This window comes from Falco cherrug, chromosome 2, assembly GCF_023634085.1.
Source record: "Falco cherrug isolate bFalChe1 chromosome 2, bFalChe1.pri, whole genome shotgun sequence".
Lineage (NCBI taxonomy): Eukaryota > Metazoa > Chordata > Aves > Falconiformes > Falconidae > Falco > Falco cherrug.
In genome coordinates this window covers 86182288-86209059 of record NC_073698.1, presented here as the reverse complement: position 1 = coordinate 86209059, position 26772 = coordinate 86182288, and the positions used below count along the sequence as shown (strand labels likewise).

The following is a 26772-nucleotide window of genomic DNA, read 5'->3' as shown; positions in this document are numbered from 1 at the left end:
TCAACCTTTTTTAAAATAATTTCTGTCTTTTCTTATATGTTCTGTGTCTTCACTTATGGGATCTCACATTCCAAAGATACCTATTAATGGGATGGCAGGCATAGAGAGGGATAGAAGAAATTTTTTTCTAACAGGCTTTTCTAGCTGCCATTGCTTTTGTCTCCTTTTCCCTTCTTGCCTTGGCATAGGTCTAGAATATATAAAAACACAATATAAGTGTACATTTTCCCTATCTTCATCATAACCATAGATTATTACACTTACATCGTGAACTACAAAAAAATCAGTAATGAACCTAAGTAGGTCATTTTAATTCCTTTGTAATTAAAACTAATTACAGGTTATATTTTATGTTATTGAGAATATTTTAGGTTTACTTGAGATTTCTAATCTCCTGATAATTTTTCATTAAAATCAATCACTTCCCAGAAAGTAAATCTGAAAAATTACCAGGTTAAAGAAAAGGGAATCTGAACAACATACAAAAATCACAAACGTATGAAGTACCACTAAAAATGACAGAATAATGTTCTGTATGGACTTACTCAAAAAGCTTTTCCAAATAGCCCTTAGTCAAAACTTAAAAGAAGTATCTTAAAAACCAAAGCAGGCAAACAGGAAAAAAACGCAAAACAACAAGCAACACCACAAACACACTCTCACACCCCCAGTACTCTGAACTTACGGAACAAATTCCAGTTTAACCATTTTACTATCCAAACAATGCCCCCCAAAAACATGGGAAAACAACTTTTAAGAGTTCTGGTATTCCCATTCTAGAGAGAAATCAGAAAAAAGAAGAAATCCTAAAGCCAAAACTAAAAGCAAATGGGGAAAAACCTGGTCTCTTATTCTATGTGAAGAAGCAAAAAGGCTATTGTTCTGCTTAAGTCTTCTTCACACTTCACAGTCTATAATACATAAAATTAAGTTTTTTCTTGCATTCCAAAACATGTAATTGTTCCAAGATTCCAAGGCAGTCAACAGTGACATCTAACAAACAGCATATTAATTACTCAGATACAATTTTACTAAGATAAAACTTTGCTAAGACAGTGTAATTAAAACTGATTATGAGAATAATTATATTCTAAAGGCACTTGTCTTCTTCCCCCTACACACTGTAGAAACAATTGCATTTAATAAACATGTAATGCCATCAGTATATTTCACAGAAATCAATTAGGGCTCACAAAGGATACTATTAAACTGTTGGTGTAGTTTTCATTTAAAGCTGCAACCTCTGAGGGCTGAGCTCAGTGGCCTGGGAGAACATTAGTGATTTGCTACCATACAAGAGAAAGAAGCCTCAGTTTCCAGACTGGAAAACTCTGGCAGCACTTACAGTTTATATTGTACAATGCATCATCTTAAGTTAAATGAGAGTAACAGTAAATAAACACTTAGATAAATACACACATCCCCCCCCCCCCCCCCCCCCCCCAACATGGGCCTTAAATAGTACACTACACAAAGATGCTGACAGATCACATTGACTCAAAATATTTCAAAACAACTATTCCAATATGCCAATATATTTTAAGACGCATAAAACTGCTAAAAAGAAATAAAGATGACAGTCAAGGTCCAGCTCTATAATATTCAGCTCAGAAGCAGCTGGTAACCAAAACTGTTAGCATCTGAGAGAGAGAGAGACAGCAGACTGCCTACTGTTTTTTATGTCTAGGTAGTCTAATACAGTAATATTAGTTGTAAAGGACCATCTTATATAGTTATTTATTATTCAGGAAGTTTCAGACTCCTACAGAAAGCTGAAATATAGAATAAGGAGATAACGTGATTAAAATAGATACACTGCAGAAAGATTGTAAAACAACAGGAACTGTAACCAGAGGTAATATGAGAATGTAGAATAATACTGATAAATTATTATTATGGAGTTTCAACAACATTGGGAAGAAACCATAACTGCAGTTCTGTTCTTTGGGCTTATGTAAATATAAATAAATAAATAATGAACTTCCAGAGCCAAACTCAGCAAATTCAGATGATGTTCAGCTCACACTCCATTCAACAGAACTCGGTATGTATTTGATATAAAAGCCTTACAGAGAGAATCCTAAACCTTCAACTGACTTCAAAGGGAACAAGATGCTCTGTGATAGTTGTACCTCAGTTCATTTTTGGACAAATTACAAAGATATAAATTCTTAGCAGGAAAAAACTTAACCCTTCAAACGACAGAACTGGACTATATAGCAGAGTGGAGACACACGTAAATACACGTAAACACTCTGGGACTGAGGAGGTCAGACTATTCTGCTATGAAAAGCTATGACAAAAGTAGATATACTTGAAATTTTGTGAGCTTGTGCAATTCTGGCACTCATCCAAATCTAACTCAAATAGTGCATATTTTGCAATGTTTTCTTCCTCCTTGATAAACATTGAAATAATTATCAGGTGATTACATTGAAAAAAACACTTTATTTTGCTTCTGTTTTTTGTGGTCATTTTGTGGTCACTGTCATGGAATTATCCTCTGTAAATTCTAGATAATTTACACAAGGTCTGGGGAGATGTGTTTCCTTTCCTTAATGTATGTCTACCTGTTCTCAAATCACTTTCCAAATTTTAGTCATGGAAATGAATGCATAACTGATTCATTCATCAGTTCAACTGATGATTCAGCTTTCCTTTAGCTCATGCAAAGAAATCCATAAAATATACCATAAGGTCCTCAAAGGAAATATACCTGTATATATTCTGTTATTTAACCAAAAGATACATTTAAAATGGTCTTGTTTAAATAGATGTGTTAATGAATACTGAATTGGATTGTATATGGCAACAGAATGAGATTTTGAAACATCAAGGTCCTTCAATCCTGTTCTTTTTGCAGCAAGAACCAAGCTCACCTTTTAAAATCATTCATTCTACCCAGCTGATGTTATTTCTGCATAAGAGGCCTAAATCTAAATAAAAGCCTTATTAAAAGCAGCTTGAACTTTTGTCAGATCAAGGCTTACATTCATGATTGTATTTGACACAATCATCATCATCACGTTTTAAGATCAAAATCTGGTTAGCCGTCCTTGACATAGTTCTGCTTTTTCTGATTAGCTGAAAAATTGTATCCCAGCTCAACTTCTAGGAAATACGTTTACAATTATAGTTTTTCACAGCTGAAAGCACATGGCAATACATTCTGAAATACTAGATGGATATCCATTTTCTTTTTAATGTACCTATCTCTGGTAAACAGGATTTGAGAGATAATAAATAAACAAACAAATAAGTAGCACGCATACCCTACAAGATCTTGCAAGAAATCTCTTATCCATCACATGGAGGGGGAAAAGTCTCCAGAAATGTGAAGACATAACTACATAAATTTTTCAAGATTAATACTTTTGAAAAGAAAATCTCAAAAAAAATCCAGCTTCTACTTCTACTATCTATTTAGTAGATTAGTCTGTCTGTTTAACAAGAAAAGAACATAACTGGGACACGAATGACAAATCATTAGGTGATGCCCCCTGTGGTCTGGGTGATCCCAAGGAATTCCTATGGATGAAACACTTGGATACAAACATCTTGGTGTTGATGCTGCACAGGCAGCTGGGACAAAGACATCCAAGAGTACAGGAATATGTGAAACTGTGAAATAAAAGTCACCTCGTCCCATAAGAACATTACACTATGATTTCCTACAAGAATATCTGAATCACTAACTGATTTCCTATTTTATATTTTCCTCTTTGTTCAGAGAAGTCATGGCTCAGGTTTTCTAAGAAGGTATATAAGAACAGCACACAAAGCCTGAGAGGGAAAAGTGCCTTACCAGAGAGAGCTGTATGCATAAAGTTGACTACAGATGTGACACCCAGTCTATACCCACAACAGAAACTGCAAGAAAATAATTGAGTAGCAAGGGGTGGTATTGATGTAGATCATGCAGACAATGTCCCATTATTTGGCTTGGATATTACTTTTTTTTCAGATAGTAGTCATCTTAATTTTTCAAGTTCTATTCTAGTACTACAAAGGACTCCTAGAATTTAGATTAGAGCAATTACGTTAAGAGTTCATGGGAGGAAAAATAGTATATACTACTAAAAAGCAGAGACAGGTTCTCTCAGAAGATTCATAAGAAAACAAAATAGAAAAAAAATTAACTTTCTTAACATCAAATAAGCACTGGAGATGGCTGCCTTGTGTTGCAATTGACAAAAGTTAGGTTCAACTAATATTAATATATTTATTAGGTGTACACATGTAGACTACAGTCAACTCATTAACCTTCCTATCAAAAATGCAAACAAGTAAATGTATAAGTGCATTAGTAAAAAAAAACCAAACAAATCTGTAGCATTTCTTGATCTCCTTTACTTCATTTTACTCTTGCAGTGTGAGCTACGTACACAAGACTGTATATAAATTAGTTATAAGAATGTTATGCAGAAATGCAGTATTAGAATAGTCATTCTCACAAATTACGTGTTTTGCAATAGCTTCACATCTCCATATTTCCATACTGTACTGATTTATATATACTGTAAAATCTTTATTTATCTAAATGATAAAAATAGAGAACACTCAAGGAAATATTATAAAATAGATATTTTAAAATCCACATGGCATTACCATGACACATTGTTTTTACAAGTCTTTGATATATTATTTTGATTTCTTATATTAACTTCTGTAATACTTTCTTGATTATCTGTACTTCTGATCTACAAAAAGGCTGTCATCTGCTATCCAATAACTGCAATATAGTTTGTCTCGATATCTTGAAATTGTTCAATATTTAACAACTGTACATTCAAACCTGATATCTATATGATTGTTTAATGTGCTGCAGCTTATTCAGAATAACAGTCTAAACAAGAGCGACTTATATATCTTACTAATTTTAGTTGTTCCAAATATCAAGTAGTGACATTATTCCAGTAAATTTCACTAGCTCATTTAACCTACTCCAAGCTAAGCACATTACACATATACTAAACTGCTGCTGACACTACACGAACATATAATTATGTTCAACAATCTTTAATATTTATGACTAGCTAGATGTTGCCCCTCCATGATCAGACAGTACCCAAACAAATATATATATATATATATATATATATATATACACACACACATATATGGAGAATCCACCTGTAAAGACTATATATACATCTATACAAACACTGAAGAGTTGCGTTTCCATCAGAAACAGAAGTCAAGCCTTCTGTTGGGAATGGCTACTCAAGAACATTCCTGCTTTCATGTGTAAGTATTAGTCTACATTATCTTAATAAGCATATTATGGATCAATAAAAATCTGTGTCTTAGACAAATACATTTGCCAACTTTTTGTTAGAATTAATTGAAACAAAAGATGAAAACTAACAATAAAGCAAACACTATCCACAAGTTAAGGCCCTGTAGAAGGAGATATTTAGGAACCATTCCAGGGATGCAAAGTTTTGTTACAGAAACCGCCTGAATGAAACTTAATTAAGAACATACAGTGTAGTCAATGTAAATGACGTTCACCCTGAGCATTAGGAGCCTATCCCAAGGGAGCAGCACTAGGTGTTGAATATTCAGTGCATTAATTAACCATTGGGAAAAGGTTGTGAAGAGCAAGATGGCAAATTTGTTTGAATTAGTCAAACCCAGGAAGGACTGTGAATATTTCCAGATGAAACAAATCATCATAAATGTGACAGCAGAAAGATTCAATATAGATGTGTCCAAAATACCAAACACTACAAGGAAAATTTAAACTCAGTATACACCATTGCATTCTGAACTAGCTGTAGCCTTGAAGGAATTTAATATTTTAAACCAAGACCAACAGCTTCATGAAGATGTGAATACATACTAGTATGTAAGTTAAAAGAAAAAAAGGAATAAATACTATGTCCATCTGTAATAAATACTTATGTCCATCACTCTTCTGATGCTGGCTTGGGTGCCTCATCCCAACCAGCACAAAGGAGAGTAACATCAGATATAACATTACTAAAGCAGCAACATGACGTGAAAACCAATTAGGCAAAGCAAAACTTAATAAAAATGTTCCATGCTTCTATTTTAGTTTTCCCTAACATGGAAAGAAGTCACAGTGACAAGTGTCCACAGCTCCAAGGGGTCAGCACAGTATAAAATGGAAAGATGTCATCAAAGGCAGATCTATGGCTTCTCAGTGCCAGCTTATTTGAACAAGTCTATTCTGCTGCTGTTCCCACAGGAACACAGAGAGAGGACAACCCTGGAAGAATTGCCTGCCATCCCTTGTAGTAAATCCACAATGCAAAACTTACAGGTTAAATACCACAAGAATAAATCTACACTCTTGGAATCAGTAAAGGTATACGGTTCATAGTAGAGCAATAGACATTAGTAGTAATTAAGCAGCTGAAGCATCAACCTCAGACATTCTGTAAACATTAAGAACTCATGGAAATTTCTGAACTCTTTACCATTACTGATAACAAATTGTATTGAATTGTATGAATTATACAATACTATCTTTCAGTTTTTAAAACAAAAGAATAACAAAAATCAGCATACATAAGTCATGTTGTGGGTTTCAGAAAATGCATCCAAGTTAGATTTTAAAAAAAACCAACCACTAAATTAGACTCATTTCACCTGATGTGAATTTAAAAAAAATAAAAAATAAAAGAAGACATATAAGTAATAGGAAAGGAAACAAGAAAGATAAAATAAGGAAAATAAAAAGGAAAATGTAAGATACCAATAAGATAAGATGCAGAAAGTGGGAAACGGGTGTTGCAAATTTGGCACTTTAGGTAATTTCAAGAAATTTGTGCCAAGTGAAAAATGAAATCTCAAAAACATGTAGTACATTTTAAACAAAATTCTTTTTTCTTTACCAACAAAAAGCAGACCTGTATAATTCATTGCCACAAGGCATTATTGTGCTTAAGCAGATATGCATCAGATACATTACCGATTATGTATCTTGCACAAATGAACAATCTACAGATATGCCAGCTAGAGTGATAATTCCAAGAGCTATTATTTCTTATCATTTGCAGAAGACAATATTTTTTATAGTTAACAGAAGTAATTCTCAGTAGCTGGGGAAGAACTCTACATTTTTAAAATTTGTCAGGAATTGTAGAGCAGTACAGTTAAATTTGGGGTATTGGTGAAGATGTGATTGATACTGGATGCTAAACATGAACTTGCTGATCTTTTTCTTTTCAAAAATCACTTGCTTGCTTGCTTACTGTTTCTCTTTCTATGTACCTGTATCAAATACACCTTAAAAGCTCTGTCTCAGTTTAATTTCACCTTTCCTCAACGATTTTTAGGATATACAAGAAAAATATATTACTAATTCCATTGCTTCCCTCTCTAGCCTCAGTGTTGGCACCTCCCCAGGTCTCTGTGTTGGTCAGTAAGAGTCATGACCATCAGCCTCTTGTGCCACTGATCCTCAGCTTGAACGATGATGACTTGTTGTCATTTGTCAATTTCTTTGTGACTTTATATAAAAACAACATATGGTTGAGATTTTGTTCATAGTTAAAACACATCCACACAGCAAAAGGCAAGCACCATTTGGTGATAACTTCCAAAGAGACTAAAAAATTAACAGGCAGACTGAATTATCCTCCCAGTTTCAAGCATGACTGACAAGGCACTGAGGGGGAAGCTTACATTGCCTGCACAGCAGCTGATCAGAAGCTAAACCATCATGAAGCACCAAAGATTACAATAGCAAGGAAATGCTGTAAGAAAAAAAAATAAATCCATAGGAAACACACGTGAAAACAAAACAAGGTATCACAAAAGTAATAATGCAAACAAAAACTGACAACTAAGGTCAAACTTCTTTTTGCTGGCAGTCTGCTAGTCCATCAGCTTTATTAATTTCTGTTTTTTGTTAAAGGACATGAGGCTTGTAAGAAGCCTATTGAAGGGATAGGGAAGACAAGACATTAATTTGTTGCAATAAACTTTGGATGAGAGCAGTGTTTACTACAGTTTGTTAATTTATCTGCAGACTAATAGTAAATAGATTTAAGGTTGGACTTCCAGGACACAGAGCATTAGCTTCTGTTCTTGTTCAAAGAGAGACTGAAACTCTCTAATTACTTCAGAAAAATCTCACCTTTACGAGAAAGAACAACACATTTGTCTTAATCTTCTAATGGAGTAAGAAAAAAAATTGACATTTCTGTTCTTTCTCTCACAAAATCAGGCTTACTTATGCCTTCCTTAAAACTTTGTTCCTCTTGCACCTCCCGTGAATGCAAAAGAGTGAGATTTCTCAAATGGAGAGTTTCTGTGAAATGTCCATATTAAGCTCTGATTATGATTCCAGTTAGTTCATGAAACCTCAGTCCCTTTGAACCTCTGCACCATGAACTATTTATTTTGTCCAGCTGGATTTCACTATAAGAACTGTTCTCATTGTTATCAGAACAGACTAAACAACATTTAACACACAGTAAATATGAACAAAACTGCAGAATTCAATTTCACTCAAGACCAAAATACAAACCAAGAACGAGAAAATAAAAATGGAAAGAGCAACTGTCTGAGCAGTAAGGAATGGTCTTCTAGATATTCCACTTTCACTTTTCCTGTTCAGTTTCAGTTACTAACTTACTAACTTTGAAGCTGAAGAACTCTTTGCAAAATGCCAGCGGTGCCCTCCTTTTCATTCGTCTATAATGAAATTATTAACATTAGATTACAGTTAACAACCAAAACCACTAAACTATCAATGAGCCGAATTCATGGTGATTAAGGAACCTCAGCAAGCCACTTGTGGGACAGACAAGTTGAAAAAACCCAATTAATTTAGGAACAACATCACTTTTCTCTTTGAGGTCGTTTCTGTTTGTCCAAGGGAGGACTTAGCAGACCTAGAGATGATCTATTGCCTTTTTGGAAATGATAAAGGTACTAGCCCACAGATGTATCAGTTCAAGTGGTGGGAACATTAACTTGTTCACACTGATACCAAGACTTTAAAGAAACATGTCCCTGAAGTCACAAGGATCCACAGATCCTGTTAGGCAACTACTGTATGACTGACGTTATCCTCTCCTGATATAACTCAAGAACTCTTTCCTTTTCCTAACCCTAAAAGAGTTTCTTAAAAATCACAAGAATGTGTTCACAAAGGTGGAAATGATGAATCACACCATATTCTGGGTAACATTGCGTCTCCAGCTCATCCTACCAGCATCTTGAAAGCATTGCACATCCAAGACAATCCTCTCACAAAGTACGCTACAAATACTCAGTACCCTCACCTGACTTCTCATCTGGGGTCTGCATAGTGGTGTCAGTACTGCACAAAAAGTACAGTCAGCTGAGTGAAGAACAAAGGTGAAAACTAGAATATAAGCAGCTACAATGACCTTCAAGATCTCCTATTTATAGGAGCTTTGTCTGGCATTTTTATTTATGTCTTTTTATACTTTTTTTTTTTCCTATTTGTGGCTGAAATTTCACCATTCTTAGGGGAATTAGGAAGAAAAAAACCCCAAAGTATTGTTAACTGATGGTATTGCTGATAAACTTGAGATTGTATTTTGTACCTAAATATTTGTTTGAGAGTGTAGGCAGTTAGTAGAATGTCCTTCAAATAGGTAACAAATGGCATTTTAGGTATACTTTTTAATATGGATATGTTAAGTGATGTTATTTAACCAAGTAAAACATAAACCAACAAATATCTCAAATTAAACTCAGAGCATCTAAACCTTGCCAGAGCAGTATTCACACCCTTTTTATAGTCTTTTTTTCAATGTGTACTGTTTTGTTTAAAATAATTGTAACAGAATGAGGAACAAAGAAAACAACAAATACTTTAATCCTTTATCTGAAAACCACTCTTAGGAAACTTCAAAGATAGCCATATTTTAAACAAAAAAGCCTTAACATTCTTGCACTATAAGCAGCTAATAAAGAGGGGTTTTTAATTTGCCAATGTTACTAACTCTGCTGGAGAGTAGTTCCTGAGAAGCATGGAGTGCTGTACTGATGAAGAGAGACAAATTAGTTTCATTAAAATTAAAGGGGTTTTGTATCCTTTTGTCTAACGGGAAAGACATTAGGACCCCATATAAATCTCACATATTCCAGAGAGCTCTGGATTAAATGTTTTTTGAAAACTTTGTTTCTCCTTGTATTCAAAAGGATAGTCAAAGGAGCCACATTTGTTCTTTCGAAAAACATGCTGATACATTAAATTATTTGCTCCTTAACATAATCTTGGCTGTGATACCTAAGACTTCAGACACTCACTTTCATTCAACATGAATAGTTCTACTGATTAAGTAAAGGTACTTAAGTCCTTATAGAATTCAAAACAAGCAAAGCTCTCAAACACGTGACGAACAGCTAGACTGAAAATTTATTTTTTTTTTTAGTAGTAGAGGCAACAAGATAAACATGTATTCTTAACATCTCATAAAACAAAATAATTGCTCTACAATTGCAACGTTTTGCATCAGTTTTTGCACTTTTAAATTGGTATCTGTTGTTAAGCTGTTGTAAATAAGAAGCTTCATCATGACATATTGGTCATAAAAAAGCAGTCCCTCTACATATCTACTTTCTTGAGCCTGGCAAAATTATTTAAAAAAAAAAATCAATAAATCACCACAACATGAAGATAAAAATTATCACACTATGGTTACTTGGGGGGGGGGGGGGAGAAAAATATTACACTGGAAAATGACACATGACCATTGTCATCTTCATCTGACATCTTACATTTGCAGTGCTTTCTTGCTCATGCCCACACGAATGCAGCTCTATAGCCAGGACAACTGCAGGCACAGGCATGTAAACAAGCTTCCCATATAAACAATGTTCCCATAGCCACTTAGGGTTTTAATTTAATTGTTTCACTGTGCTCAAAGAAAGTGTACTTGCACGAAGAACTATATAGCTGTTCATATGCATGGAATTATACCGATTTCAAGAATGAGGACCAACATTCAAAGCAATAGAAGAAAGGAAAGGAAAAAGCTGAGTTTGCCTGGAAAATCTAGAAGGTGGCAATGTTCTTTAAAGTAAAACATACTGTGAATTCTCTCCTTCTCAATTTCATCAGTCCAAGCCTAACAGAACAAATAAGCTCTTCAGAAATGGCTCCCAGAAAAGTCTAGCTACTGAAACATGCTATGAATCTTCCGTATAACTTAACACACTTGATTATTCCTTGATTGCTGATGTGTAAATGTAGTTTTTCTCACCCAGAATGCAATTCAACTGTAAAGCAAATATGATTATTTTGCAAGTACTGTAAAGCAAAGTAATATTACGACAGGTACAGTATATTAAGCAAACCTATCTCCAGCAGAATGGTCAAGCTCTTTCTGTGCAGGCAGTAAGATTATACCTACAAAAATTATGCACAGATAAAGTTTACATTCTAACAATTGTATCTTTATAACAAACAACCACTGATAAGGACAGGTTTGCTGCTCAGAGACAAAACCTAGGTTATGATCTGACTTACAATTACTGTTATATTATGCATTTGCATAGGAAACAGGTATACATCATACTTTTGTACTGTTCACGTCATATGTTTGGTCATTTGTATTTCATATTGTCTAGCTGACATGCAAAATCACTGTTCATACAACTGGCTGCATTAGAGAATTAACATCAGCTCTCATGTTTACCCAAGAACTTATCTCAGACCTTGCAAAATAGGTTGTCTAGACACCCAAATCCTTGCCACACCCTCTCCAGCTCACTACAACTTAAACAAATAAGGACAACATAAATCAAATCATATATTGATTCTTCACTGCCCATATCCTGTAGTGAGGAAAAAATGTTACTTTTTAGCTTTTGACTGACGCGAGTGTCCTATATCTTGTCTCAAGAGCCAAAAAAAGGGCATCTTTAGCAGTGAAAGCTCTTTGCTCCTGTTGTGTGGCCTGAGTTCCATTGAACTTAAGCATAGGAACTGCTGGAACTGCTGGGTAATGCAAATATTTGAGATATCTGTTAGACAGTGATGGTTTGGAGTACTAAAGAAATTTTCAGGGTACTTTATGTAATTACTGTCATAATATATGCTCTACTTAAGAAAAATCTAAGTCCCTTTTTAGCTTAATATTTAAGTTAGTGAAATTTAAACACTTTTGGTGGATTTTCAGAAAAGGAACACATTTAAGCAAGTGTTTATGTTTTATATGATAATTCACATAAAATATGAGTGTCCATAAAAGGAGGGAGTAACATAATACTACCATAAAAACCATTTTTTTATATAGTAAATTTCTAATGGTTGCTTCCTTCATTGTATTTTTTTTCCTCTTGAGAGCAATTTAGTTCCTGTTAGATTTATTTTAGTTAATGCAAGCAATACAGATCGCTTTCTCCTTAATTGTCTCAGCTTAAATCATATAGTTATTCCTTGGAAAGTCAAGGCTTCTAAAGAGAAGAGGAAGAGACCTGTTTACAAGTCACTTTGGCTTTTGTCCAGCTGATCATTTCATGTGCTTTCTAGTGTATCTTTGCAGCATCAACAACAAAAAGCGAAATTAAAAAGTGGCAAGTGAAAAAAGCGAAGTAACCATCAAGTACTCATCAATGTGGCTATTAAAGGAGTTAGAATATTATGTGTTATAGTTCAATGTTATAAAACAGAACAGTAAGACAAAGGGTAAACACACAGCAATCAGCTACAAATCTACTTAAGCAAAACAAACCACAAGCTGGCAGATGTTGCCTTAATGACTGAAATACTTACTTTGGCTGAACTATTAGCAACAGGCAAAGTGGAATATCACTGCTGCTTGCCAGCCTGTTGTTTTACTAATCTAGTTCATGGAAAAGGAGTTTTCACATTTTTTACACTGATGCACAATTCTGATATAAATGGCAGGTTGGAGGAAAAGGAGTTCAAAACAATGTAAGCCACTCTTCATGTTTCTTTTTAAAAGAAATTATCCACAGAATAATTAGGCCCTTTAAATTGAGGACATGACTGAAGAAACCAAAATCTTTAGCAGAATATTTCCTCTTGCCAATCAAGATTTTTTATATATATATATATTTATAAATATATTTATTTATAAACAGTGATAAAAATATTTATAAAATACTGAACCAATATTTTATAAGGTCATTATTTGGAATATATTTCAACATCACTGTGAGGTCACTGAAACACCAGAGCACTACTTACTCATGGTCTAGATGAAAGTAACGCTCAAAGTAACATGTATCTGGAATCACTGCATACACATCTCAGTGGAGAACTAGGCTGCTTGGAGCCTGTGACAAACAGTTCATGTGTTTCCTTTCTACTGAGTAAATATTCAAAACCATAAAGAAACCATTTGTTTTGCTCTATGCAATAACCTGAAAGCTGAAGTGTAGAGGGAGGGAAAAACAAAACAAAACAAAAAAACATCTCAGAAACAGAACAAATTGGCATTTAAGTCATAGAAAGGCCCATGGACTCCATCTTCTTTCCACAAAGCTGCTTAACAAAAGAAATCTAGGAGGTTCTTTCTAGAACTTACTCAGGAGCTGCTCCATGAGCAAAAGGCCTTGGCTACTGTTTCAAACAAACCTGAAAAATCTACAGGAGCAGAAAGTCCTCCAAGTACAATTTTTTTGCTGACTCGATGACTTAGTACATCCATATTTGTCAATGTCTCACAAAAGACAGAGAAAAATGTGATACAGCCCTTAGTGAAGTTTATCAACTACTGTTTACAGCACACTCCTTTTTCAAGTTCCCAAATCATGCAGTCTTACAAAAATTATACACAAACAACTAAATTAAAAAAAAATAAATAGAAGGGTAGTAAAATCATACAATCAAAAAGTAGGAAATACTAGTTTTATAGTTACCTGTTTAAGCTTAATTGTACCCTTTTGTACCTCTTAATGGGAAATGTCAGCTCAGTCACCTAAACAGCTCTCTTCTAAGACACATAACATTTACTACAGTAACTTATCTAACACGAGATGTGAACAAGTTTGTGGGTTTTGGAGAAACCTGCAAGGAGCGTGTTCTGAAGACTTTGTACTCTCTGTTAGCCTAGCTCTTGGCTGTGTCCGTGCAATGATGGAAATTCTCACATTTAGGCAACATTAGGCACACCTGGGGTTGTGCTTGAAGCATTAACAGATTTAAAGACCCATTCTTAGCTACAATTGCTACCTGAGCATCCACAGCAGCTACAGACATATCCTGGACTTCAGGATTAAAAAGCCATCTCACTAAGAGGGGGTTGTAGTTCCACATACAGACAAAAGCAATTTCCTAGTTATCTAGCTGTTTTGAGCTACTGATTTTACCTATTCATTGATAATAGCTTTGAACATTAGATACCCCACCTGTTTCTCAGACCACAGAAAACAAAATATTTTTTCTTAAAAATGTGGCTCCTAATGCTAAAATGTCTACTACTGTAACAGGAGAAATGCAAGCAGATAATGGAATGTTTATACAAATTTCTCAATTCTTTTATTGCTATTGTTAACAAAAAAAAAAAAAAAAAAAAAAAAGGTGAGCTTTCAAATTATTATGTAGCTTTCTTTTTTTGGATATCCATAGCACCTCTTCTCTCACTTGAACAGGATATTAAGTCAGTAGCATGTCTGCTTCAGAAAAAATGCTGTTAAAGTGACTCATTCATATGAACATCAACTTTGTGAAAAAAATTAACTAAAAGTGTGAATATATTTCTGTAGCCATCACTGATTTAAGTAACTGCCATTATGCAAGAAAATATCCTAAATTTATTGCATATTTATTGCATTTTTAATTACTTTTAATTTATTGTATATTTAACGAAACTGACTTTTCTGGCCTTGTTCAGAGACTTTAATTAGAAACATGTTAAGATCTAATTCAGTTCTAGTTTCAGTTATAAGCTATAAAACTTAATTTAAGATTCTGATTAAACTACTTTAATTTTTACATATCTAATGTGTGATGATTTAAAACTGTTTTGCCACTATAAAGAAAGTAATTTTTGTTCTGCAGTATGTTCTGATCTTATAGATTGCATATTGTATGATTCACAATGTGGTGGCAAGGTGCACAAATTACTTTTAGTATGGGAATCGATATCTAAACCAAACACTGCAATACTGTGAAATGTAATCAAGAATGTGTTCAAGGATCTAATAAAAACTTTCTTGACTAGAGATTTGCTTAAAAGGTAGAGGATAACATTTCTACTTTGAACCTGCTTCAATAGGATAGGTCTGTCATTTTCAGATTCAGTTTATGACTCAAAATCACTGTAGTGATTGTGATGTGGAGACAGTACACAGAATTGTAAACCACTTCATTTTAAATATTTTAAATATAAAACTTATCAACTGAAGTTGGTTGGCATCTGGTTACAACAGAGAAAAATTGGCAGGAGGCAAAATTATATTTGAGAGAATTAAATGGCCTTCCAGAGCTATATTTCCAAAAGATATGACAGAAGAGTTGTCATCATTCTTTCCTTTCTCATTATAATCATGTCATTTTCAAAAGTTACATCTTCTATAATCTCCAACCAAAGCTGGACAATGAATGTTAATGAAGTTTAACAACAAATCTAATAGCAGAATTTATATCATACCTCTTATTAATGGCAGCCCATGTCGCATTAATGTTATCTGTCATCAGTTCTACTTTTCTGGTGTCATCTGCTGAATAATCACGGAGCAGCTTAAGTGCCATGTCATTTGCCACATCTACATTTATTTGCCATTGTCGTATTTCTTTTGAAAATTGCTGAAGTAAAAAGAGAAACAAAAAGAATAAACCTCAGAACACCACAAAATGGTCATGCACATTGTATGTTTATTACAGGAGGAGATGAACAACTTATGGCATATATATATATATATATATATATATATATATAAATTCCTCAGATTTACTTGTAACTAAAGTCAGAGTCTTTCTAAATGTTTAAATTCCTTTAGTCATCAGACCATAAGACTAATTCTAATCTTTGTGAGGATCAAGCAAACAAGTCCTAAATGCTGGATAAAAAATGACTTCTCAAATTGATAAACACTGATTAGATTGTTGATTATTTTTTTCTAAGACAGAAAGAGATGGATGCATCATTATGTAAACTACCACTATTTGTGATGTTGAATTATACTGAGATGGAAAATACAGTGAATAATATGTTCTGTCTAATTTTCTTTATTATACTGTGAAATAATACTGATACTTGGACAACTAATACCTGTGCTTTGACTTTTTTAAAATTCACTTTATTTTTGCAAATTGTTTATGTAATTAGTGCCATCTACTGGAACAGCACTAAATCTGCAATACTACTACTGGTAAAACTATCGATATCTTTATGATGATAATTTATGCTTCTTGGTATTAAGGAAGCTTTTAAATTTTGGTCATACTTTTTTTTCTCCCACCCCCCCACCCCACCCCTTTCATCACCTCTTTCTCCTGTCCCTCTCCCCCTCCCTCTCCTCTCCTCTCCACCAGCTGTCTTGCTACATAAGCAAGCCAGGAAATCCACAACACTCATTCAGCCAGCAGCCAGCTTCCATGCATCTTTCCTGTTCATCTGTTTCTTGGAGCAAATTTCCATATAAATGCACTGAAGTTGTATATTTAATCCGTTATGTGTAACAACAAAATGAAAGAGATGAAAGAGTGAAGATAATCGATGGTCTACTTGTACTTTTGTGCTAGGCAAAGACTACAACTACTCAATCAAATGAACAATGCAAGTAGAAAAAAAGATTGTATTTGTAAATAGAAACAGTAAATTGCACGTATACATAAGAAGCTACCAACAGAAAACAAACAGCAAGGTTTGCCTGTATTTATTGCTGTGTTTTAATATACAAATTGGGAAATTTATGTGAAGAAAAAATAGGGGCTTTCCCCTCTCACTCTCCCAAAGCAGTATTCCTTTTGAAATCTTGTTTTGACTTCAGATAAGAAATTCTTCATGCAAAGCAAAACTTAAATATGTAATCCCTGATTAAACAGTCTAAATACTAAAAAAAAAAATAAAAATACATTTTGACTATTTTGTGCACTTATGTTTTTATCTCAGTAAGTCTGTAAGCTGATTTTGGTTAAGATTAGTACTGAAACGTACTTGATCTTTGAATGGAGTCCAGGTGGAGGTTTTTGGGGTTTCGATTTTTCCCCAAAACTCTTTATCTGTTAAGAAGCTGCTTCAACATCTCTAGGTTCTCTCCATAATTTAAAACTGAAAGTTTTTCCTCTTTCCTGGGTTATTCCTTCATGACAGGGCAGATCACTTGATTACTGTGCAGCAGATAACCTCAGATACTCAGACAGCAACCTGATTATCTGTTTTGAACAAGGGATCCTATTTTTACCAATCAAACATTAGGAAGATGCTACGAACCCCTGCTCCTGAAAACCATCTGAACATGTTATAGTTAAGCTCACTTAAGGTCAAGCTGCCTAAACAATTTTTTAGTCATTCCCCTGTATTAAGTATGGAGATGTAGTAAGGAGAGGTGATAATTTTGTGGAAAACCACTACCATTACTTTGAAGAAGATACAGGCAGGATTCTTTCCTGCCAGAATTATGTGCAATAATATACAATAAATATAAAAATGTTAATATTTAAACAAATAGAATAAAATATATAAATCCAAAAATGTATAAAATATACAGCAATTATCATTTCAGTTTTGTAGACCTTTTATAGCAAGTATCCATTCTACATTTAAGTCTATCCACCTTTATTATGCTTTACCTTTTTTTTGTTTAACATTATGCATGCATATAGCTACTTTTTTCCAGCCAAAGAATCACAGCAGATCAGCTGTTCACTGCATTACATAGAAAAGTTACCATAACATATTTTCTGCATTGTAAATTAATAGCCTGTAAACTTTACTTTAAAAATAAGTTATTTTTGCTCACTCCTATGTGAATATAAATCACCTTATCAAATCTTCCAAACTCAGTTTTATAACAAAAATATGGAAAGATCCATTACAAGGTTATTTCCAAAAGTGGTGTTCTCATCATTAACTTCATCATTAATCCATTAATTTCCTGACAATACAACACTGGATCATCACTGGGGGAAAAAATGATGACTAGAGAGAGCTTTGCCAACAGAAACAATCTGTATTGTATACTTTATTGGATATTGGTATGCAATTTTTCAATAATTTTAAGGAATGCATGCCTGCCTTCAACTTTGCTTTGTGCACATACACCAAGAACAAAATATTGTGGTAGATGTTTTAACTGTCTCTCCCACCACAGGCCAGTTTAAGTCCTATTTTGCATGACTATAATGAATATTTTACAATTAAATATTCATTGGTGGTGGGGTTTGGTTGTTTTCCTTTTTTTTCTCTTTTCCTTTTTGTATTTTTAGCTCTCATTGATCTTTTAACTACTCAAAGACACATTCAGGGGTTTTTTAAAGGAAAAAGCTTCATTAATTTAATTTTGACATTTTTTTAAGCATTCTCTTTGTTTTGTCTGTGTCATCACTGGAATTTGCTGAGTTTATTAAAAGGCTTAAAGAATTAAGGCTGTGAATTTATCATGTTACTTAGTATATATTTCTTTTTAATTTTTAATTAGAAAACACTGGTTGAATTTACTAAGAAGAAAGTCTTTGTAATTTAGGATCCTTGATTAAAAACAAGTAAGTAAATTAGAGCTGGGTTTCTTCTATCCCAGGATTGCCCAGTGGAACAAAATAAATGATGCATAGAAGTTAAAATATAGCAATATTTATGTACAGTATCATCCAATTCTAAGCATGCGAATTCCTGCACTGAGCAGGTATATATGTTACAAATCTGGGAAATCAGGCTTTCTGTCCTTTTACTGTATGTCTAGAGCATGTTTTATCGATATACTTAAAGATTTATTTTTTTTAAATCAAGGAATTCTATTTCAGTGTCTGCATCATAGTCAATAACATTAACTTAATTATTAGTTGTTTTGCTAAAATCAAAGCAGTACGCTGTCAGTCCTGGAATAATAAAAATCCACAAGATGCTGAGACTGTACTTCATCTTATATTGGTACAGAGGGAGTGGCAACAGAGTACCTAGTAAGCTTTCCCCCTGCAAGATGACAAAGGCAAGCAAGCTAGCCTCAGGCTTATCCACAAATCCAGGACATAAAATTCAGCCCCCAGGCTATGCCAGTGGAAGGCTGCCTGGCCTTTTGAGACCCAACAGAGCAGGAGATGTAATCCGGCTGCTATTTCATTTCCTATTTAGATGATCAGAAATAGGTGGTCAAGGAAGGAAAGGAAGGAAACCTTGCCTCCACCCTTCCTTCTCTTTGGCCATACCAGCTAAAACGGTACAGAGGAAGAGATGCCTCACTAGTTCTTACCAAAATAAGGAGCCAAGGAGTGAATGAACACTCCTAGCAGGTTCAGGTTTTTTAATGTAAGCTCAGTTTCATTTTAAAAATAGACCAATTTTACACAACCTTATGTTCAGATGACTTGGGGACAAAAAGGAGCCAAAGTGTGACTATGTACTATTTATACACCTTTAACCTTCAGCCTGCTGAGGTAACCATCTGCAGTCATCACTTAATAAACAATAACAAACAGGGCTTTAAAGGGCAAAGGCTGTCATTGGCCAGAATGCCATACACTGACTCTCCGTACCTAACCCCAGTCCTTAGAACTCAGTTCTTAAATATCAAACTAAAAAAAAAAAAAAAAAAAAAAGGTATAAAAATTAGCTCTGAATTAATTTCTGATTCAAAGGAATAATATTTTTAATTATCAGCTGTATGGTACCTGGTTACTTTTCTTTTAAATGTCAGAAACAAATGTGTCAAATTCTATTAAAAACATCACTGACCAAATACAAGCCTGTTACAGATTTTTTTTTTTATGGTGACATTATAAAAAAATAAATAATCAAAGGACTTGTATTGCTGAGCTTACCATTTACTTGTATGTAAGGATGCACTATCAGAAAAGCATTAACACGAGCACTGATAAAAAGTTCATCTAGAGCTGAGGGGAACTTTTGCATTGACTCAGCTGTCTTTAGGCAAACCTTTAACGAACAAATCAGAATACTTGGTGACTACTTTCTCACACCAAGCTGTGTTGAGATACAAAGCTGGCAAAATGAGTATGTTTGAAGAATCTATTTAAGACTCAGACTGACCCCTCTTTCCCTTAACACAAATGAATAGAAATGACAGCTTTATTTTCATCAGTGTAACAGCAAGCCAAGAGACAGCATACTTATTCTGCATATTCAGGGGACAACATCAAAATATATGTGTTTGGCACATAAGCCTAGAAAGCCTTTATTTTGAGGACTTGATGTATTTCTAGGTCCTTTAGTTTAGATAATGTTATACTAAAGAAATCGAAAGCTTCTAAACCCAAAGAAGATTTCCATTTTCCTTAGGATTCACGACCCCTTATCTCAAGCATGAACACAACAGATGATGCTGTCACATCTGAGAAGCTTTCATGAGGGATTTGACACAATAGGAATTACTGGCAGACAAAGATAATTCCTCTAGGAAGGCTGGCACAAAAGAAAGTAGAAAAAGGAAAAGGAAAAGACACACATTCCCTCCCATTCTTTAAGACAGAGGTGAATTTCTTCTGGACTTGAAGGAGAAAGGCTAAGCAAAATCAACCAAATGAAAGTAAACAGCCCTGGAACACTAGAGATTGTTGATGTTCATATCATGAGGGCACAGCAAATTCAGATAGATTAGCTGTGACACTGAAATTATAGTTATAGACCAATGTTTGTAACTTGACACAATATGTCACATTGAATCCAGGCTGCAATGGTGACGGCTGAAGATACTGGTAGCCCAATTGCTTCATCTCTTTTAAAGGAGTGAAAAAAACTTGCAGGTATCCTTTCAAAAATTCTGCTTATACATAGAGATACATTATATGAATAAGTATACTAGTGTGCTTTCTCTATAACTTGGATGGAGGACGAGAAGGGGATATTCTTATTTCTCTCCTTGGACCGTGTTGATCCAAAAAGCCCATTTTTTTTCCAAAAAGCATTCACTCTTAGATGAACCTCATCTAAACTTCATACATTCTTGTAAAAAAGTGGACATAAAATCCATTTCTAAAACTATATCTGCAATTATTTTCCTAGTTAAGTAATTTGTGTTCAAGACATAAGACACTCCAACACGATGACATAAGACTGTGTTTGCATAGAGTGGGGTTTTTTTTTGTTAATTGAGTCTTTACAGAGCTGGAACATTGACTTTCTTGAAGTTGGTTTGTGTTTTTTTTAAACCATACACTGGGCAGAAGCCAGAACTCTCTCTGCAGAAAGACAGTGACAAATGGGAGTCTTCTACACTGAATGACAGTAGTATACATAATCTATAACTCTTTCTAATACATTAGTAAGTGATTGCCCTTGTTTACTATAATCCCCACTTCCCAAGCAATGACCCTTACAGTATAATCTTAAATGAGAAAACTTAACCCCATCTCAGCCTTAAAACAATGGCTTGATGAACGTTTTAATGCGTTTCACAGGCAAGTGGGGGGCAGGCGGGAAGGGAGGGGGGCAAGGAGTGAAAAGCCCAGCAGATTTTGTTGTTTATTTCTGAGTATCAGAAAGGCAATGACTAACTGATGATGGAGATAGCTGAAGACCAAACATGCCGTTATACAGATACTTCCTCTGGTAGCAAAACCAGTCGATGAGGACCTCACCCCCCTATTCTCCACTGCAGTTCATTACCATTCAGATATGCAAATAAGGCTGTTCTAAGTCTGCAAACTTTAACCAAACAGCTGAGTGGTAGGAGTTAAAAAAAAAAATAAAACTCTGGTGAGCAGGAGAGGAAAACATATCAGAAAATACTTGTGTAACTATTCTCCCAAATAACTAAAATGTAACTTTCCATTAATGTGGAGGCAGGACTCACTTTAAAAGGCTGATCAACTGGTTGGTTTCAATCTTGTTTTTCTCCAACCAGAAAATGAGATATTATTAATCTGAAACAGCTGTTCTCAAAATTTATTCATGAAGAATGTCACCAAAGTATGACTATTTCCATAACAAGAAACTTAAAACCTGATGCAACAGTTAGGGCATATTTACATTGCTACTTGAGGTATAGCTCAACTACGTAAGTTAACTGAGCTGTGCATTTTAGCATCTAGAATGTGACATGCGTGCTGAAATCACAAGAGCAGCCATTTCAGGTTTTTTGCAGTTAAGAACCCTGTCAAGGCTGAACCCAGTGAGATTATCTTGTGGCAAATCTAAAATGTTTGATTTTCAAAATATCTCCACATAGTTTGTTATAGTTTGGTTTTGTTGGGGTTTTTTTTTGTTTGGTTTTTTTTTTTTTTTTCCTTAAGTAGTTCCAGACAAGCTATACAGCTTCATTATCAGTGCAGACAGACATATCAATACCACATAATTTCCCAGGCTGCAGTACCAGTGCAGCTGAGGCTGTTGTACAGAAAAGATGAAAAATACTTGCGCTGAAAAGGTAGGTATCCTTCCTGCCAGATCAGCCAGCTATTTGTTATGCCTGATAAATTAAGACCAAATTCATTCAAGAATTATGTGACACACATTTTAGACTTTGTAAATTAATTTCTTTCTAATTTTTTTTGTGGGAAATAAGGGACAAAGAGGTTGTTCTCAGTGTTGGCTGTCCAATAGTTAGAGGACACTTTCTTTAACAATCTAATTAACTCAGGCAGAAATAGTTTAATTCTCAGTAGTGACCTTTAGCTCAGTGTTCTGCTTTTTCAGAGCTTCCACAGTGTAGGAAATTTCTTTCCACGACTCAAGCTTAGCTTTTGCTTTTTCAAGAACCTGCTCAGCTTCTTGTTTAGCTTCTAGCCACTGTGTTGAATCCTTTAGCATGTCATGAAGCTGCTGTCTCCGGCTTTGGAGGTGTCCATGCACTTCATCCCACTGGCTCTGTATCTTTTCAACTGGTGAAACACAAAGGAAAAACAAAAGCTGAGTCACTTAAAAGGTTTTTCTTTCTTTCTTTTTAAGGGATTTAAAAAATATTATTTAAATGTTTCTAGAACTGACTATCTTGGAGAGCTGTTGTACTTTTAAGCTGCAATTAAACTAAGTTTAGTTTAACAAAGAAGAACAGATAAACTGTTCTGGTCACACAGTATGACATTATGGTACACAGCATGTGCTTCGATGCATATGCAGCCAGAAATGCCAGGTTCATGCCTCAAAAAGCATTATGAAACAGGATCACATATAAGAAAAAGCATCAGCAATAGTCTGTCTTTCTTACCAAACCACCACAAGGTTTAATATTTTCTGAAGAACAAGTTCTCTAGGGAATTCAGTAGTACTAGTTAAAGATTTATTGGAAGATATAATTAATGGCTATACTTGCTTATTTTATTAAGGCAAACGTTAGCAGACTGCAAAGGCTAAAAATCTTTCTTATATGTTCATGTTAATTTTAAAATAATTATTAGATTTATCCACTATTTGAAAGAAATGTGATTTGTGGGAACTTAATAATCACTAAAATCACTGATAATAAGGGTTGGCTAGCATCCAGTATCAGACTCATCCATAGTAGCATAAAAACATCAGGACACCTAGTCATCGAAGCCATTGCAGTTTGACAAAAAATACCTCAAAAACAAACCAAAAAAACCCAAAACTCCACAAACAATAAGATCTGTATACTGCATGAATAAATCATTTATTTTTTTTAAATTCCCTGAGGTTAGTCAGCACAAACTACATTCTCAATATCTTCTTGGAGACTACCTCACAACACTGAAAATTCACAGGCTTTCTAGTGAGAGGAACAGAGATTCCTGGAGTACTCAGAAATCAACTGAGATTATCATCCAGCTGTAGTTCCAACGCTGCATCCCTCACTGCAGGGTTGATTCCAGAATGGTGCAGGCTAAAGACTAAAGGGATGAGAAATGCTTCAGCAGGGAAAGGAGACTTCTACCTATCAGTGCTTTTCCTTCTTCCAGACTTTCTACGAACTCTGCTGAGGTTTAGCTGAAGAGAAGAAAACCTTTCAGCAACCCCTGCTTAAGCCTAGGAAGAAAAACTGTAAGCGCACATAGCAGCATGTTTAAGTCAAAGGAAATGCAAAAGGAACTGAAGAAACAGAACTGGAAAACAGAAAGCACAATCAAAGCGAAGCAACGATAGCCTAAGGCCCTAATACTTAAATTTAATCTGAAGCAACTCTAACCCCTCATTTTAGAAAGCTGTATACTAAGGTCACAAAAGAACAGCTCATTTTTGTGCCCTAGCTGGATGAGGGTTTCTGATGTAAGCTTTGGGATATACTGGAAACAACAAAGAGACTATGGCCTACTGGAAGGGTGAAAACCAGAAGTGTTCCTGAATGGCTCCAGTAAAATCTTTGTGCTATGGCTACAACATGTGGCTCCAGGGTTGTGCTGGAGGTCTGAAGGACAAAGACTGCCCAAACATTTTCCACAGTGTTGCTGGCATATGGGCAATGCCATAATGCCACCTATTTCTTGCAAATAACTACTGTAGCTCCTTCCCCCTTAGTCTCAGAGACATTCAGTGTGTTACTCTGTGATTCCTGGCAACCTGGAGATTTTGGTACATAGCTGATAAAAGTATAGTAGCTTGTTTATGTCAGCTGCCCATGAAAAAAAAAAAAATCCATCTATTTTTGTTTTATTGTACATTTATTTGTTTGTTGGTATGGTTTGGGGCTTTTTTGGGGGGAAGGGGGGGCAGGGATTAAGAAATGAATGAAAACACTGTTGTAGAACTGTTTCAAAAGAAAACTGAGTCTACAACACTATTAATTCTTCATATTAGCTGCTTTTAACAATAAATGTTGATATTTCTTATCAACAAAAGTAAAAATATTTATAGATGGATCTGTTCCATAATGTCTCAAGAGGTTTGTATCTAACTAAGACATATTAGCAGTCTTTCTCTAGGGGTTGTGGTTTTATCGGCAAGACTGAGTTTTTCATCACATACCACAGTCCTGAGATTCTATGATGACCAATTCTGCCACCCAAGAGGGGAATGGGGCTGCACAACGAAGGCTGTATTCGGGACATCTCAGGAGACCATTTACACAACTGACTATGAATACACAAGCTCCAAATCTATGAAACACATTTCCTCATGAAGATGCTTGGGTTATCTCCCTCAAAAAAAGGAAAAGCAAAGCTTCTGACATGGACACTTGAAAAATAATACGCATAACAGTTTTGCTTTATTACAGATTGGAATTGAAGGGTTCAGGAAGTTACTAGGTAATCTAAACAAAGAAAAGAAATTAAAAAAAAAGTTTTCTAGAACCAGTGAGTGATAAATCCTACCTAACAAAACACCTCAGTTGGAGATAAACACACCATGACATTTACATAATTAATTAATAGCCTTTCTGAGCTAGAATATACCAAACAAAGCAGTACTATAAAAGACAAAATATGTAGAGAAATTTGTTAGAAACCTTTATAATTATGACAACATTATTTATTTTAAGGTAACATAAAAACCTCTTTGTTACTCTAAGTTTACATCTTCTGAATGATGCTCCCATTTGAAGGCAGACTATTGACTGGTTTTTGAACAACAAAAAAACCCTAAGCCTCTAAAGCTTAAAATATGAGAATTCACTTTCAAAATGTACTGAAAACCACAGCGTAAATCCGTGTTCCTGTGGGTCCTTTTCAGTGGGATGTTTCCCACAAAAGGAAAGGTGAATACCACTTACAGATTTACACCAAACAAAAAATTTCAGAAAATCCAGTTTGAGTGTATAACTGTGTTGGAACGGATTCCAGCAACCTGTGAATTCCTCATCTGCAGCTAATGAGTTACTGACTACAAATGAAAAGGGTTAGAGAACGGCTATTAAATAATGTTGTTGGACAGTAGAAGATAATTTTTAAAGTATTCTGAACATCACAGGGGTTTTGTGCAAGGCACTGGAACATACAAAAGGCTTTCTTTGACTCGGTACTAACAGAAATAGGTTTATGAAAATATGTAAGAGTGTTTTATAAAATAGCAATGAAGAATCTTAGTACAAAGTTCTTTTAGACTAACATTCTGCCTATAGCCTTGAAAGGGTTATTTCTGCTGTCAGGACTTTACAAAATCCTTAAGGTTACAAGGAACAGATGGGATTTAGCATAGAGAAAATTAATTTCTTCCAAAGTCTAATCACCCTTGCCTGGAAACAGGAACACAACCCTAGAAATAAGAAATAGAGTTCCAAAACCAGAAAAATAAAAGAATCGATGCCATATGAAGCAATTGTTCCAGAAAAGGATTTGCCTGGGTTTTGGAGAACTAAGGTAAAAATTTGATCAGCATTTCCTACGCTGAATTTAAGGCATTCAATAAGCAATATTCAATATTTTTTTTAAAAAAAAATACATAAAGTAAAACCAGACAAAAGGCTATCACAAATATTATAAAATATCCTGAAATCTAAGAACATGTAATGTGGCTAAAAAAGTAAGCTTTGCCAGGAAAAAGTAATGTCATTGTTCTTACTGCACTCGGGACTATAATAGCATATTACTGAGATCAGACTCTGATCTGTATCTTTTATATACCATTGCACCTGCATACTGTGATGATTATGCATTGAAAAAAACTAGATACACAGAACAAACAGGGCTCCATGTGCACTACTAATATCACTGAAGCAGAGGAATTTAAAATAATTAGTAACAATGACAGAAGCCTTTTTTTCCCCATCGTTCAGTATTTTCTGAAGCACCTCATTTTACATTGTTCATTACAGCCAAGTCCTGTTGCTTCTCCATTTTGA

General features: G+C 34.6%; 1 protein-coding gene across 14 annotated transcripts in view; it reads right to left on the bottom strand.

Annotated features, from left to right (window-relative positions):
- Positions 1-26772, bottom strand: part of DMD (dystrophin) — a 1162157-nt gene that overhangs the window by 253676 nt on the left and 881709 nt on the right. For all 14 annotated transcript variants that reach the window (XM_055701082.1, XM_055701084.1, XM_055701085.1 and 11 more), the window contains 2 exons: positions 22710-22921; positions 15576-15730 (listed from right to left, as the gene is read on the bottom strand). In XM_055701082.1, the coding sequence (XP_055557057.1) occupies positions 15576-15730; positions 22710-22921 (367 nt within the window). The remainder of the gene's footprint in view (positions 1-15575; positions 15731-22709; positions 22922-26772) is intronic.